This window comes from Chlamydotis macqueenii, chromosome 29, assembly GCF_036417535.1.
Source record: "Chlamydotis macqueenii isolate bChlMac1 chromosome 29, bChlMac1.mat, whole genome shotgun sequence".
Taxonomy (NCBI): Eukaryota; Metazoa; Chordata; class Aves; order Otidiformes; family Otididae; genus Chlamydotis; species Chlamydotis macqueenii.
In genome coordinates this window covers 750,014-765,414 of record NC_141584.1, presented here as the reverse complement: position 1 = coordinate 765,414, position 15,401 = coordinate 750,014, and the positions used below count along the sequence as shown (strand labels likewise).

Here is a 15,401-nt window from a genome sequence, read left to right as displayed (position 1 = left end):
ATCACTCCCTCCCCCCGCCCCTGTGGATTTTGGGGTGGGGGGGCACAGAGTGACGACAGCCCAGTGGGGAACCGGTTCCCATTAAGAGCGGGCTGCAGGGCACTGGGAGGAGAGAACCCCTCCAAAACGCGTGTGGAGCGCCAGAGCCCCCTCCCCAGCTTTATCCACTCCAGCCCCTGGGCCGTACTGGGAGCACTGGTGGGGGGGGGGGGGGCGGTCAAAGAAAGACGGAGACAGGCAGGTCCAGTAACCAAAATATCCTCGGTTCTATTCACAAGGAGAAGCTCCAGTCCATCTTTTTATTCATTTGTTTTTTTGAAAAATTTCCTGACGTTACAGAACTCAACTGAAATGTTGCTCTTGCACTCTTACACTTCATGACAGAAACAGAAACTTCATGAGCCGAAAAAAGGGGGGGGTGGGGGGCGAGGGGGGGCGGGGAGGAGAGAGAAGCTTTATAAAACTAAGATCTGGGGCTCAGCGGTCGATCGGCTGAATGGAGAAAGGAATTAAAACGCTTAATTAAAAAAAAAAAAAAAAACAAACCAACGAAATAAAACGGAAAAAAAAAAAACCAAAAAACCCCAAATAAACCTTGTGAGTGGGCGCGGAGAGCACGGAGGAACCGAAAAATGTACAAACTAGTTAAAACCTGGGGCTGGGCGCGGCGGAGGCGCTGGCTGGCGGGGGCCCAGGCGCGGCGGCGGGGGCCCTAGCTGCTTCCCATGCCCCCGGTCTCCGAGGAGAGCCTGCAACGAAGAAAAGGGCGTCAGAGGGGGGGCCCGGGGGGGGGCAGGGGCAGAGAGGGGGGCTGCCCCCCGTGGGGAGAGCGCTGGGGGGCGGGGGGCACTGGGGAGGGAGGGGAGGGGTTTTTGGGGTGGGGGTTTAAGCACAAGCGGTGGGGAAGGTGCGGTGATGGGGGGGGGGCTGCTGCCCCCCAACTTCCCCCCCCCCCAGAACGGAGCTGGGGGGCGCCCCTGGGGAGGGGGACACACCCAGAGCGAGCGCAGGGCGGGCTCAGCAAAGCTGTTTAGGGGGACCCCCCCGGGAAAGAGGGGGACGCCGAGGTGCCCCAGGGTGGGGCAGGCAGGAAGCGGGCAATGCCCCCGGGGAAGGGGGAGAACGAGGGGGGGCTGCACCCCCCCAGGGACCCCGCGGGGGCACGGGGGGACACACACACACAATGCAGGGGGGTCCCCAAGCAGAAGCAGGGACGACAGCAGCACCCCCGCCGCGAGCACCCCACGGCGGCTCAAAGCGTCTCCCCTCCGCGCGATTTCGGGGACGGGGGGGCGCCCCAAAGCCTGGGGCGGCAGAGCGCCCCCCCTCCCGCAGCGAGGGGGGCACCCGCGGAGCCCCCTGCGCGGCGGCACAGATCTAGCAGAGCAGATTCTCACCGTGGCAACTTTATTACAGGTACAGACACGGAAACCGGAGAGACGCGGCGAGGCGGCGAGCCCCCCGCGCCGGGAACGCAACGAACCCCCCCAACCCCCCCCCACCGCCGCTCGGTTATTCCGGCACGAACCCCTCCCTCCGCCCCCCACCCCGCCCCAGGCCCCAAAGCGCGACCGCGACCAAGCTACTGGGGGAAAAAAAAAGCAAAAGAAAAGGAAAAAAGAGGAGAAAAAAGAAAAGCGAGGGCTACAGGAGCTGGCGGGGCCGAGGAGGAAGCGCAGGGAGCGCCGGGGACGCGGGCGGCCGGCAGCGCTCCGCTCTGCAGCGCCACGGGGAGGAGGAAAACATAAAAAAAACGAGGAAAAAAAAAAAAAAAAGAGGAAAAAAAAAAAACGCTCTTCCAAGTCTCCTCTACGGGGTCTCCGCGCTGCCACCCATCCGCCGCTCCTCTACGGCCACAAGCGGGGTCAGTAGGGAGCAAACCTCTGCTTTTCCGCTTTCAGTTTGTTAGGGACGCAGGGCGCGGGCGCGGGCGAGGCGCCCTTCGCGGCCGACACGACATTTAGAGCCAGGAGAGGGACGGGTTTCATGCCAAGCAGACTGGAGACACAAGGGGCGGTCGGAAGAGGGTTGGGGAGGCTGGCGGGCGCGTCGGCAGCCCCCGCTGTGGCGAGCGCGGGGGTGGTGGTGGAGGAGGAAGAAGAAGAAGGGGTGGAGGGTTGAGAGAGGTTGATGCTGAGGTGGTCAGGGATCGTGACGGAGGCTGCCTGGGAGGAGGGTTTAGCGCTTTCTAAACTGTAACAGAGGAGAAAAGGAACAAAAAAAAGAAAGAAAAAAAAAATACGGGTGGGTGGAAGGGAACACCACAGGAGAAAAAAAAAAAAAAAGAAAATAGCACAGGACAAACAGCGCAGAGTCGCACGAGCCCAGCTCGGGGAGGGAGGGAGGTGGGGAGGGAAGGGCGCGCCCGCGAGCCGCAGCGGGACCCCCAGCCCAGCCGCGGGGCGCCTCGGCGCGACCGCTGCGGAGCCGGGAAGTAAAAGCGAGAGCGAGATCGCAGGCGGCGGCTCCTCCTCCGCTCCCGCCCGGTGCCACGCCGCCCCGGCGTCGACCCGTGCGACGCGGGCAGTGACGAACCCCCGCGCGGGCTTGGGACGCGCCCGGCTCCCCTCCTGCGCCCAGAGCCCCGGGGGGCTGCGGAGCGGGGCGGCCGTCGCCCCGGCCCGGCTCGCCTGGGGACGCCACGAAGCCGGGCCCCGAAACCGGCGCCGCGCGGCCGCTCCCAGGAGCCGAACCGGCACCGACTCCTCTCCTCGGGACCGCGGCGTCCCGCCGGGAGACGCTCGGGATCTCCGGGGACGCCCTTCTCCATCGCCCCACCGAAAAACGAAAGCCCTCACCACGCAGGTGGCCGCATCGGAACCGCGCGGCCCTCGCAGCCGAGAGCCCGCCGCGGCTTTTCGGTAGCCACGGGCTCCCCGCGGCCGGAACGCTTTCCGGCTGGGTTCGTTAGCCTGACGGAGCGGGAGGCGATCGCACAGGGAAACGGGACAGCGGGCGCGGGGAGAGGAAAGGAAAGGATGGAGGGGGGTTAAAAAAAAAAAAAAAAAAAAAAAAAAGGGGAGAGGAACCCCTTCCCGGCACGCAGCCCCGGGAGCGGCACCCCGCGGCGCGCAGCCTCGTTACCCGCCCGCTCACCTGACATTAATTAGATACTGGGCCAAGCTGATGCTGGCTGCAGATCCGGTGATGGTGACCTGCCTGTCGGTGGAGCCCTCCACCGGGTTGGCAATTTTGATCTGCGCCCCGGACATCTGGCGGATCTCGTTGATTTTGGCGCCCTGACGCCCGATGATGCAGCCAATCAACTGCGGGGGGAAGAGAGCGGCTTCGTTAGCGGCGCGCGAAAAGCAAGCGCGTTCATTCCTCCTCCTCCTCCCGCCCCGTGGCGTCCGACGGGGCTGGCAGCTCCGGGGGGTTTGGAGGGGCCGAGAGGGGGATTTTCTGCCGCGGAAGTTGGGGGGAAGGGACGCGGGGCCAGCGGGAGCGGCGGCTCGGGCAGCGCCACCAGCCCTCGCGCAGCTCCGACGCGGAGAATGGGCAACCGCGGCCCCCATTTTGTCAGAAAAACAAAAACAGAGAGGGGCAGATCCGCGCCCACCGCCCTCCCACCCCCCCCACGAGGGCCGGAAAGGCCGGATCCCGGCGGGAATACTCACATCATTTGGAATGGTGAGTTCGTGAGAGGTGGTTTGAGCGGAGGCATCCAAACCTGCTCGAGAGACAGAAAAGGGGGGGGAGAAACCGTTCAGGGGGGAGGCGGCGGCAGGGGGGGGCGCGGCGCGGGCGGGCCGCAGCGGGCGGCTCCGTGGCGACCTCGGGAGCGGTTTAAACACCGGGGGGCACGGGGGCCGGGCAGAGCGAGCCGTGAGGTTCCGCCAAACCCTCCCGCTGCTGCCCACCTCCTCCCCGCTCACCTGCCTCCGCTCCTCCCGCCCTCGCCCACCCCCCCGCCCCGGTTTCCCTTCCCCTCGGCCCCCTCCCCGCGATGTCACCGCAGGATCTTCCTTCCGGTCAGGACAGTCCCAGAGCAGCGCGCTCTGACCGCGGGGGCTCCGTTCGGGCGCTCGGCTCCGCGGCCCGCTCCGTTACCAGCTTCGAAAGGCTACGCTGCCCCCCCTTCCTCCTCCTCCTCCTCCTCCTCCTCGCGGCCGCGGGGCCGGCAGGGCAGTGCTACGCCGGCCGGCACGGGCGCTGCGAGGTCGCTCGCGTCTCGGGTGGCACCAAGCGCGTGCGCTCAGTGGATTTTTGGGTTTGTTTTTTTGTTTTTTTTATGGTTTAAATTTCTTTTCCTGCCCTTTGTCAGCTCGCTCCCCGCGACAGGGAGACGGCGGCCCCGGGGTCCGGCAGCCGGGGACGCGCGCGGGCGGTTAACGCGGCGCTGTCCCCTCGCCGCCAGCGGTTCTGCCACCGCCGAGGGCGACCCGCTCCAGCAACCCCTGGGGCTGGGGGGGCGGAAATAAAAACTAAACTGCTCCCCTGGCCCCCTCTCAGCACGTGGTGGGGGGCGGGCAAAGCGAGGGCCCCCAGGCTCGCTACCGGCGTCGGGGCTGACCCGGGACGCCGGAGCCCTCCGCCAAACCCCGCCGCTCTCCGGCTCCAGCCCCAGCCGAGCCGGGCGGCGCCTGCGGCGGCTCCCCTGCCCCCCCCTCTCCCCCCACCCGTGCACAAAGGCGGCAGCAGGGAGGACGAGACCCGGGCAGTACCGGTACACGAGAGAGTAACTACAGATTTTGGTTTTTAGCATTACCCCAATAGCCTTTCACCTCTGGAGAGCTGGATTCAATGCCTGTTAAGATACAAGTGACAATGAGTTCGGCTGTCTCAGGGTTTGAGCCCCAAACGGATAGTTTTTCTTTTTTTCTCTTTTTTTTTTAGCCATCTTAGCAAATCTACAGCAAATTTGGTAAACTCAGCAGCTGCCTGCTCAGGACTGGAGTAGCCGGAGGGGAGAGAGGGGGTGCTGCGGGTCGGGGGGCTCTCGGTACATCGGCAGAGCTGCGGAGGGGGGGGTGAAGAGGAAGGGAAGCAGCACGGAGGCCCTGCCTGCTCGGTTGTTTTGGGGTTTTTTTTGGTTTTTTTTCGGTTTTTTTTTTTCCTCTACCCTCTGCAACCTCCCACAACTCGCAGAGGCCGGTACCAACTCGCCCCCAGAGACGTCACAACAAAAAAATTGTTACCTGGCCAGGCTCAGCTCTGGGGAAACGTTGGGTTTTGAGTTTTTTGGGGGGTTTTTTTTTGGTTTTTTTTTTTTTTTTTTGAGAGCACGAGACCCAAGCGGAGGCCCCGTCAGAGGAGCCAAGCGGCGGCTCAGGGCTGGCCTTTGGCCCACGCTAGCACGCAGAGGAGAGAAGGAGTTTCCGTACCACTGAATCCAGTGTTGCCATGAGACATGGGAAAGTGGGACTGTTGCATTGCCAACTGGTGCAGCTTGGTCAGCTAGAGGGGGGGAGAGAAAAAAACAACAAAAAAAAAAAAAGAGAGAGAGAGAAAGAGAAAGAAAAAGGCTGATGTTAGCCATTTCCCAAGCCCAGGCCGGGCGAGGGCTCGCACGGCACGCACACCAACACGGACGCTGCCGCGGCACCGCGGCCGCCCCTCCCCGGCCCCCCCGCAGGGTGCCCTCCGCGCGGGGAGGGGGCTGGGGGGCTGCGCCCACCCCCCGGCACAGCGAGGTACGAAAGGAGCCGAGAGAGACAAGCGAGAGGAGCAAGGAGGGACGGGACGGCAGGGCGCTCGCGCCGCCCCACGCCGGAGGGGACAGGAGCGCCGCGGGGGGGAGACGGGGACGGAGCTCGGCCCCCCCGCGCCCCTCGCTGCTCCAAGGGCGCCCGGAGCGGGGATCGGCCCCCGCCCGGCCCGCGACGAGCCCTGCGGGATGAGCCGGAGGACGGCGGCGCCCAACAGCCAGCGCCCGCCGCCCGGACCGTCACCGCCGTCCCCGCGCGGTCCCCAAACTGGCTGGCGGCAGCCCGGGCCGGACCAACCCCCCCCCCCCACTCCCCGAAGTGCCACCTGCGACCGCGCGCCGGGCCAGCTGTCCCCCGCCCCGGGAGAACACCGGGAGGGAACCATCATGCGCTGGTTTTGGTTTCTCTCCCGCCGGGCTGCGCGCCAAGTTCAGGAGGCAAAGGGGGGGAGCGAGGGAAAAGGCGGAGCTGGTGTGAAATGCCAAGCCGGGGAGAGATGGGTCAGGGGAAAAAAAAAAATATAAATAATAATAATCGAGGAGGGGAGCGTCGGAAAGAGGGTGAGGGAAGGAAAAAGGAGAGATCTGAGAGCGGGTGGAGGCGGTTGCAGTTGAAAGGAGGCGAGTTTTTTGGGGGGGAGCTTGGATCGGATCAAATATTCCCAGGCCAAGCTGAGCTAGCGGCTCGAGTCGAGAAAGCAGGGAGAAAATTTTGGAAGGGGGGGAGGAGGAGGGGGGTGGATTTCAAGACAAGAAGTTGTAAACCAAACTTACATCTGGCTGTGGAATGGCATACTGTCCTTGAATGGTATAGGCCTACAAAAAGGAGGAAAAGAGTCCTATTAACGACCATCGGACAGCCACCCAGGGACAGACAGATTGCAACTCGCCAGGAAGTCGGCGCCGAGGTGGAGAGTTCTCCGGGGCGAGGGAAGTGGGGCAGGGAGAGGCGGGGACGGATAAATGCCGTAACAAGCGGTTTTCTAGACGGGCGGTTACTCGAATCGGCCGTACGTGGCGGTTAGGAGGGAGGGAGTTGGACAGTATGGCGCCGTCCCCCCCAAAAAAATTGTTAAAAAGAAAAAAAAAAAAAAGAAAAAAAAAGAAAAAAGTGGCAGACAAAAACAGAACGGCTGGGATCTTGATGGAGATGTATGGTGTGGTGCGGTCCGACAATGCTCCTAGCCCTGCGCCCCCCGCCTCGCCGACGGGAAGGTCCAGCGCCCCCGCCGGCCCTCGCTAGCTCCCGGCCCCTCCTCTCCCCGGCCCAGCAGCCCCCCCCGCCAAAAAAAAAGGAAAAAAAAAAAAAGGGGAAAAAAGGAAAAAAAAAAAAGGAAAAGAAAAGAAAAGTCCCGTTCCGAGTCCTCTCGTCACTTCCGCACGCCTAGGAAAACGTCGCCGGGCAAGCTAAACGCTGGAGCTGGCTACCAGACGCGGCAAGAGAGGCGCTCGCCGCGGGGGACAGGGCGCAGCGCCCGGCCTGCCACGCTCCGCGTCCCGCGGGCAGGGGACGGCCACGGCCTCCAGATGCCTCCTGAAGCTACGCGCTGCCTGGGGCCTGGCTGGCTAAGGGCTGGGGGGGTTCAGGGGGGCCGGGCAGACGGGGGCGGGTGGGGTGGGAAGGGGAGAGGGGGGGTACACAGCCTCACTTCCAGGTCACCGGAAGAACTGCAGCCCAGGCTGGAATTGGCCCAAGTTCGTTGCCATGCAGTGGCTGCCGGGTGGCCTGCGTGAGGAGAGGTTGGTGGGCTCAGAGTCCAGTTCCCGGTGGACAGGAGTCCACACAAAAGCCACCGTTGCCGGGTTTCGGGGGGGTGGGGTGGGGGGTGGGGGCGGGGAAGGGGGAAATGCCACCCTTGTTGGCAGTCTCAGAGAGGCCAAGGATTGAACGGGCCGTGGAGACTGAACTCCCCTCTCACCTCCTGAGGTGGTCCCTCCAAGTCAGAGTTGAGGCACATGGATGGGGCGGTGTGGGGGTAGCTCGCACTGCCGCTGCTGTACCTGTCCTGTGGATAAATTAGAGGACTTCAGTCTCCAGGGCTGGCAATCCGAAACCTTCCGCTAACACCAAAAACTCACAGACATTTAGCTCTGGTTTGTTTTTTTTTCTTTTCCTCGTTTTGCTTGCTCTCGAGGGCTCTTAACCCTGCTCTACGCGCGACTCTGAGCTGCGAAGACAGAGCGCGACGCCACCGGGAGCGGGGCCCGGACGGCTGCGTCGGGGCGGGGGGCTGGCCGCGGCCCTGGGCCAGGGAAGAGGGGTGGAAGAGAAGGAAGAGGGAAGGAAAAAAAAAAGGGGAAGGGATGGGGAAAAGATGCGTGGCCGTGGGAAGCCTGCTCCTCACTGCTCTAACGGGGAAGGCGGCCGGCTCCCGCGTTGCGGGGGGGGTGGCTGCGTGGTACGGCCCTCCGCTCGCAAAAAAGCGCGGCGGGGGGCACGGACGTACCGGCCAGGCGCTTCCCCCGGGGCGCAGAGCGGCGGGAGAAGCTGTCGGAGAGGCGAGGAGTGGGGTGCAGGGGAGGGGGGGCTGACCAGGTTCAGGGAAGGGAGGGAGGCAGGGAGGGCGAGGGGCGGGGAAGGGCGGGGGGGCCGAGGCGAGGAAGGGGACGGCGGCAGGTCCGTCCCCAAAACAAGCGCGGCGGGCGGAGGGGGGGAAGAGCAGAGTCAGGCCTGGCTCTCGGGGAGGCCGGCGGCAGCTACCCCCCTTCCCTGCCTGCGGAGGGAACGTCGCCGACGCCAGCCCGCGCCCGAGCGGGTCCCCGGGCTGAGCCCACCCCACCGGGGGGGTTCTCCCCGGCAGCGGATGCGTCTGCACGAGTCGCCGCGGTTCTCTCCCAGCGTTACGGCACGCCCCGGGGAGCGCGGGGCGGGAAACGGGACCCCCGCACCCAGGGCTCGAGCCTCTCGCCGCGCCCAGCGGCCTGGATGGGACCGTGGGGCGAGGACACCCAGCCAGCACCCCAAAAAGGGCTGGGGGGGGGGGCGGATTGAGGGCTCTGCAGCAGACGGGGTCCCGAGGGAGCCCCGTCACCCGTCTGCGCAGCGGGGAACAAGCGACGGCCCCGGAGCAGCCCGGCGCAGGAGGCACTAAACCCCGCTACTCCTACCTGCCGCCCTGCCCTCCCGCCAGACGAAGCCTTTCCGCGCCCCAGCCCTACCCAAACAGCACAGGCTGAGCCTGTGCACCCCAAAACCCGGCCCCGCGGAGCACAGAACCCCCCCACCCCTCCGGGCGGGTCACCCACACCAGCTCCCGCCGCTCCCTCAGAGCCAGCCCCGGGCAGAGGGGCAGCGCCTGGACTGGGCAGCTGGAGCCTCGGCTGCCCCCGCACTGAGATTGGTTTGTTTGTTTTTTAGCTGGTGAGCTCCAGGACTCTTTACCAGCACCCCGTCCCGCCCAAATCAGCCCTTTTGGTCCCCCCTCCATCCCACCTCCGCCCTCTTCCAGCCCTCAGCGAGGAAGGCTCGGAGCAGGCTCCGGGAGGCGCCGTGGGGCGACGGGCGCGCAGGGGGGCTGAGGCGCGGCGCCCCTTCTTCCTGTCCCCACCCTCGCTACCCCGGGAGCAGAGGAGAGGCCTTACCTGACCGCCTGCAAAGATGACGGGAGAGCTGGATGGCTTGGGCCGGTACGGGATGGTGACGCCCTTCGGGGGAGACTGGGCGAGGGGCGGAGAGCGGAGGTCAGAGGCCGAGCGCCGCCGGCACCCTAACGCCTGGCACCCCCCCTCCCCGCACCCCAGACGCCAACGCTCCGCTCCGGGTTTGAAACGGGGACACAACGCCACCCCCCTTCCTTCCCCAGCCCGCGGAGGCCGGGGACAGCAGGACGCTGGCGCTGAGCGTCACCGCGCTGCGCGGCGCGGTCACCAGGGAGCCAGAGGTGACGCCGGGAGCCGGTGAGCGGCTCCGGAGGCCCGGCCCGACCCCGGTTCTAAGCGGCTCCAAGCCTCACCTGGATGAGGCCGTAATCCCCAGCTATCCCTTTATCCCCCCCAGCAGCCGTTCCTCCGTCCTCAGCGCTTTCCACTGGTGAGGAGGGATGGGGCTTGGCAAGGGCAGGGGAAAACAAACCAATAACAAAAAAAAAAAACAAACCACAAAAAAACCAGCCCGGCGCGGCCGGGGGAGGCCGTACCTCAAGCATGACGACGCAGATCTGTTTGACGCACTCGATGATGGACTGTGGGATCCCAGCGATGGTGATGGCTCGCTCGGTCGAGTTGGGCAGCATGTCTCCCGCCACCTGCACCTGCGCCCCCGTGCTCTGCCAAGTTAAAAATAACACGGTCAGACCCCGCGGGGGGCCGTGACCTCAGCGACAAACCCCGCGGCCGGGCGACACGTAGCTAAAACTGCTCCCCCCAGAAATAAAATCCTTCCAGGCTAGCTGGAAATAATTCGGTCATCGGGAGCCCGGGGCAGGGGAGGAGGACCCGCGGCCTTTCCCCATAACCGGAGCCGAGCGAGGCCCTGCAGCCAGGGCCGGACAGAGCTACTCCGTCGGCAGCGCAGTTCCGTGCTCCAAGGACCGGGAGAAGGCCGGGGCGGCCGAGAGCCCGGGGAAAGGGGGAGCAGGACGCCAGGCGCCCCGCTGCCAGGGACGGAAGCGGGGAGGGAAGGGCCTGCCCCCGAGCCTCGGTTTCAGCAGCGCTAAAAACGCGAAGGGGCTCCGAAAAAGCCGAGCGCCGCCGCGGGGGTGGGGGCCGCCGCGGGGATTCACGCCCAGCCCCCCGCGCGCCCCGTTTTCGGGCCGGCCGAGACGCACCTCTCGGATCTCTTTGATCTTGCAGCCTCCCTTCCCGATGAGGGAGCCGCACTGGCTGGCGGGCACCACGAGCCGCAGGGTGACCGGGGGCCGGCTGGCGGCCGTGCTGTTGGTCATGGAGCTGCTGATGTCCTGCGAGGAAGAGGAGGTTACTCGGGGGGGGGGGGCAGCCCAGCGCGGCGCCCTGGCCGCAACGGCACGCGGGGAGGTGACGCGCCTGGCAGAGGGACGGGGAGGACGGCGCGGGCGCGCCGGGCCAAGGTGACCCCGGGGCTCTCCCAGTTTTATTTCCCGGGACTTCGTTAGCGACACAGCCCCGCGCCGGGGAAGGAGGGAGAAGTCCAACTCCGATTTCCCCACAAAAAGGGGGGTTCAGCCCCCACCAGCCCAGCACAGAGGCACCAGCTGGGTCGCGTCGCAGCCAAACAGGAACCGGCTGCGCCAGCGCCGGAGGGGGACAAGCGGCCGGGGGCTCGGAGCCCCCCACAGCTCCCAGTTCAGCGTGGAGCCTCCCGTTGTAACGGGGGATGGGGGCGGGAGCGGCTCCAGGAGAAAAACAAGCCCGGCGCCGATTACAGCGGTCATGTGCTGGCAGGGGGAGGGGAGGCGCGAGGCCACGGCTCGACTGACCTACAAAAATAAAAGCTGCGGCCGCCGGCGGCTGGGAGCCGCGCTCGGGGGGCAGGAACGGCTCGGGGCGCAGCAGCGGCGAGCGGAGGGGCCCTGGGGACAGATCTGCCAGCACCGGGCCGTCTCCTGCCAGGGGAGGGTCCCAAATCCACGGGCAAGAGGATTTTTTCCACAGGGGGGTCCCAAATCCACAGGTAAGGGGATTTTCATCCCCGCAGGCGAGGCGAGGGCCGCGGAGCTCCGCCTCGCGGCGCAAGGAGCGCTCACGCCTTCCCAGCGATGCCGAGCAGGACGGAAAGCTCTTCGACACCGCGGCCCCCGCGGGCTCCACCGCCCGCAGCCAGGACCGCCGTCACCCCGGAAAGTCACCGATCCGACGGGAATCGGGGGGGGGACAACGCAGCTCCTCCCCCCAGCGCCACGCAGCTGTGCCCCGAGACCCCTCCTCGGCGGGGCCGCAGCCAAAGCCGAGCCCCCGCTGCCCACCGACAGGAAATCGGCACAGCCGAAGGAAGCCGGGAAGCCCTGCCCAGTTTAACACCATTTAACCAGTGGCCACGGGACGTTTCCAGTCCCCGCAGGACCGGGGCGCTCAGCGCGGACACTAAAGGACGGCTGAGCGCACGCGGGGAGGCGTCGCCGCCTGGACCCTGACCCCGCTCGCGCCCGGGCGAAGATCGGGGAACGCACCGCCAGCCCCCGCGGAACGAGCCCGCTGCGCCGCTCCGCCCCAGCGCCCTCCCGCTCCACATCCCCCCGCGCGCTCCGGGGCGGATCCCAGGGGAAACTTCCGCTGGGACGGGGGCAAAGGGTGAGCGGGGGCGGCGGGGGGGCCGCGGACGCACCTCTTCCAGTTTGTCAATGATCATGGCAAAAGCTTTGAAGATGGCGTTGGTGGGTCCGGCGAGGGTGATGATCCGCTCGGGGCAGTTCCCCTCCGAGATGTTGATGCGAGCTCCGCTCTGCGGGGAGGAAAACCGGCGGGCGTCAGGGCTCCCGCCCCACCCCCCCCCAAAAAAAAAAAAAAAACACCAAAAAACCCCAAAAACCAACAAAAGCACACAGCAGCGGGTCCAGGCGCCCGGCTGGGTTCTGCGCGGGGAGGTCGGGATCCCCCGGGACCCGGCACCGGCGCGGAGCGCTCTCCCCCACGCCAGCGCGGCGCGGGGCGGCCATCTTAGCCGCTGCGGCTTCCTGCGCCGGCGCTGCCTACACCTCCCAGCATGCCCCGCGCGCCGCGGCTCCCGGTGCCGCCGCGCTGCCCGCAAATTCCTCCGGCGGCCCGCGCCACGGCGGCCTCGCGGGCTCGGGACTCACCTCCTCGCGCATCTTCTTCACGGATTCCCCTTTCTGCGCGGAGAGAGAGAAGGGAGAGGCGTTAGCGGGGGGGCGGGGCGGGGGGGCTGGGGGAGGCAGAGCGAGGGGCTTTGCGCTCGCTTACCTTCCCGATGATGCTCCCCACCTCCTGGGACGGAAACAAAAGCGGCAGTTAGTCAGCGCCTGAAGAACTCCGGGAGCTCCCAGCTCAAAACCCTCGCTTTCGCGGCCGAAACGCGTCCCCCAGGACCCCGCCGACCCCTAAACCGCCCCCCTGCTCCAGCTGAGCTCCCCACCAGGTCATTCCCCCCCCCACCCCCCCCGATTTGTTCTTTCTTATCAACGCGCTGCGTCCTGAAGCGCTGCCTGGCTCCTCGGGAGACACCCAGGAGCGCGTTCCTAACGCGGCGGCGGCTCCCGGAGCTCCGCCCGACGCCGATTCACCCCCCCGGGGGCGCCTGGACCCCGGCCGGGCGAGGGGGACGTGGGTGGGGCCCCCCGCGTCCCACGCGCGCGTACCTTTCCGTGCATGAGTAGCCGGATGGTGAGCGTGACATTTAAACCACCTTCAATGACACCGGTGTCCATCGTGAGCCGCGCCGCGTCGAGTCCGGCCGCCTCACTGCTCAGATCTCCGGTGGCGGGGTCAGCGGGGCTGGGAACGAGAGGGGGGAATGCGTTTGAGGGGCTGCGCCCACCCCCCTCAGCCGGTTCCGGCCCATCCCGGGGGGATTCGAGCCCCTCTGTGGTTTTTTTTTTTTTCCTCCCCCGGCAGTTTGAGGGCCACGTCCCTAGCGGTTCGGCTCCCCAGCTCCTGCTGCCAGGAGCTTCCCAAGGAGAAGGGCTGCTCCGGCAGGGCCCCACGCGCACGGAGCGGCAGCCGGAGCCACGAGGGTCCCGCTCATCCCTGCCTCCTTCCAGCCCCGCTCCGGGGAAACCTGCCCCTGCTTGCGAGCGCCGCGCCCTCACCGAGACGACAGGCTCTGCTCCGCGGCCGCGCCAAACCCTCCCTTCGGGTTAAGCCGCTCGGGGAAGCCGGGCCCGAGAGAAAATAAAAGATAAAAATTAAAAAAAAACCCCCACTTATCTGCGCGGGGAGGCCTCGCAGGCCGGTTCCCCGCCGGTTCACTCGAAGCGGACAAGGCCACACGAGCACACGATCAGGTTTCAAACAACCTGCGGCCCCTCCCCGCCCCCCCAGAGCCCACAGCAGTTGCAAAACGCGGCCACCGGCTCCACCGGCCAGCCGTTCCACTGGGGAAAAATTAATTACATAAACTCAGAGTGCCGGCTACGGTGTTTTTTTTTTTTTTTAGCAGCCCCATCAAAGTTTAACCGAGCGCGGGGGACGGTGCCAAGCGGGCAGCGCCGCGGGTCAATGCTCTTTTAAGGGGAAGCCGCTGGCACCGAAGAGTTTTGTCGGGGATTATTTTTTTTTTTTTTTTTTTTGGCCGTAGCGAGGAGTGACGGGCTCCATAAAACTCAGCCTGACGTCCCGGCGCATCCCGAAAGGCGCCCGCTTGCCTAGTTTGGCGAGAGGGGCCCGGGCTCGGCGCCCCAGCAAGGAGCGGAGCCCCGAGCGCCGGTTGTTGACGAGTTTCCCGGTTCACCGGAGGCGGCGGGAGCTCCGCTGGCGCCCGCCGCCGTCTCTCCGGCTCGGAACCCACTCCTCCTCCCACCAGTTCAGCGTCCCAGTTTGCCTTCGTTAGCATTAAACTTGCTTTCCTGGCAGCGGTTCTGCCAGTCGAACGAGCTTGGGTCGGTTACGAGGCCGCGGGCCCCGGACAGAAAGGCGGCGGCCAAACCTGCCGGGGGGTTACGCAAAGGGAGAGGCCAGGCCAGCAGCCCTCGCTCCCATCCGGGCGGGGAAAAAAAAAAAAAAAACCCAAAAAAACCCCCAAAAACTTCCCCAAAACTTCTCCTTACCTCCGTCCGGCAGCCCTGCCTGTCCCCGCGGTGCACGGGGGGGCCGGTCCCCGCCCGCACCGGGGTCGAACTCCCACCCCGGGGGTCTCCCCACTCAGGATCCCAGCCCTGAACCGGGCCCATTATGGGGAAGTGGGGGGGGGACTGGTCGCCGGGGGAGGGATTTGGCTCCAAAACCGGCTCATCCCTGCGGCAGGGACGGGGAAAAACAACTCGGCGGCCGGAGATCCCGGCTCGGGAAACGGGGGCGCGGATCGACCCCCGGGCCCGGGCTGCTCCGCAACGTGGGGGGTCCCCAGCGCCGGGATTGCGGCTTTAAACCGGACCCGGACCCCGGAGCGGGGGAAACCGGCCGGGTCTGGGAGCCCCAGCTCGGTCCCGAGGAGCTGGGGGGCGGCTCTGGACCCCAAACCCGGGGGGGGAGGGGCTGCGGGGCTCTAAAAACACCCCAGCACCCGGAGCGGGGAGGGGTGGGGGGGAGCCGACCCTCGGTCGGGGATCGCGGCTCCAAAGCCGGGTCCGGTCCCGCGGCGGGGGGAGCGGGGGAGGAGGAGGAGACCTCCGCCGCGACGCGGATCGGGAGAAAAAGGACTCGGGGTGGCGACAAAAACGGCAAAAATTTTGAAAAACAAGCAAAAAAAATAAAGCGAAGGAAAAAAAAAAAAACAAAAAAACCCCACGAAAAATCACAGCAAACAAAACAAAAAGGCAAAAAAAATAAAAAATTCGCCATCCCCCGGTGCCCCCCCGCGCCCGCTCGGTACCGGGCGGGGGGGGAAGGGGGGGGGGGGAGGGTGGCGGCGCCATGTGACGCACGCGGCTCCCCGGCCCCCCCCGGGCCCCCCTTCCCCTCGGGGGGAGGCGGGGGGGAGCGGCGGGGAGCGGAGAAAGGGGGGGGGGGGGCGGCGGCGCCCCCCACCCCCCCCCCGCCGCCGCCGCCCTCCCGCCCCGCCGGCGGCGGCGCGCGCAGGCCGCGGCCTAGGCCGCGAGTAGGCCGCACGTAGGCCGCGGGCTGGCGTGAGGGGCGCGGCCGGCGGCGGGGCGGCGGCGGGCGGCGAGGGGGCGCTACGCGAGGCCGCGGCTCCGCGACCGTTGTGGAAGTCGGTGGCGGATGG

At 66.5% G+C, this 15,401-nt stretch overlaps 1 protein-coding gene across 9 annotated transcripts; it reads right to left on the bottom strand.

Moving 5' to 3' along the window:
* Positions 1-285: 285 nt before the first annotated feature.
* On the bottom strand, positions 286-13,039 carry PCBP2 (poly(rC) binding protein 2). 9 transcript variants are annotated; one of them, XM_086768677.1, is made up of 15 exons: positions 12,880-13,038; positions 12,485-12,508; positions 12,361-12,393; positions 11,889-12,005; positions 10,414-10,545; positions 9,784-9,912; positions 9,230-9,304; positions 7,567-7,653; positions 7,308-7,373; positions 6,422-6,463; positions 5,325-5,397; positions 4,709-4,747; positions 3,618-3,670; positions 3,097-3,266; positions 286-749 (listed from the first exon to the last, which is right to left on the bottom strand). In XM_086768677.1, exons 1-15 carry the CDS (start codon positions 12,946-12,948, stop codon positions 713-715), a joined length of 1,146 nt encoding a protein of 381 aa, XP_086624803.1. In that variant the 5' UTR covers positions 12,949-13,038; the 3' UTR covers positions 286-712. The 9 variants fall into 9 exon arrangements, with proteins under 9 accessions (XP_086624803.1, XP_086624804.1, XP_086624806.1 ...); XM_086768671.1 differs by lacking the exon at positions 286-749 and adding an exon at positions 1,789-2,193 and having other exon boundaries at positions 12,880-13,039; XM_086768678.1 differs by lacking the exon at positions 7,308-7,373 and having other exon boundaries at positions 12,880-13,037.
* Positions 13,040-15,401: the final 2,362 nt, after the last annotated feature.

Bases quoted from the DNA above. Each gene is read 5' to 3' on its own strand.
- PCBP2 (XM_086768671.1), bottom strand. From the start codon at position 12,948: ATGGACACCGGTGTCATTGAAGGTGGTTTAAATGTCACGCTCACCATC. The intron at 12,509-12,879 runs GTACGCGCGCGT...TTTCCGTCCCAG, and splicing joins GGCTACTCATGCACGGAAAG to GAGGTGGGGAGCATCATCGG. The intron at 9,305-9,783 runs GTACGGCCTCCC...CCCCTCGCCCAG, and splicing joins TCTGCGTCGTCATGCTTGAG to TCTCCCCCGAAGGGCGTCAC.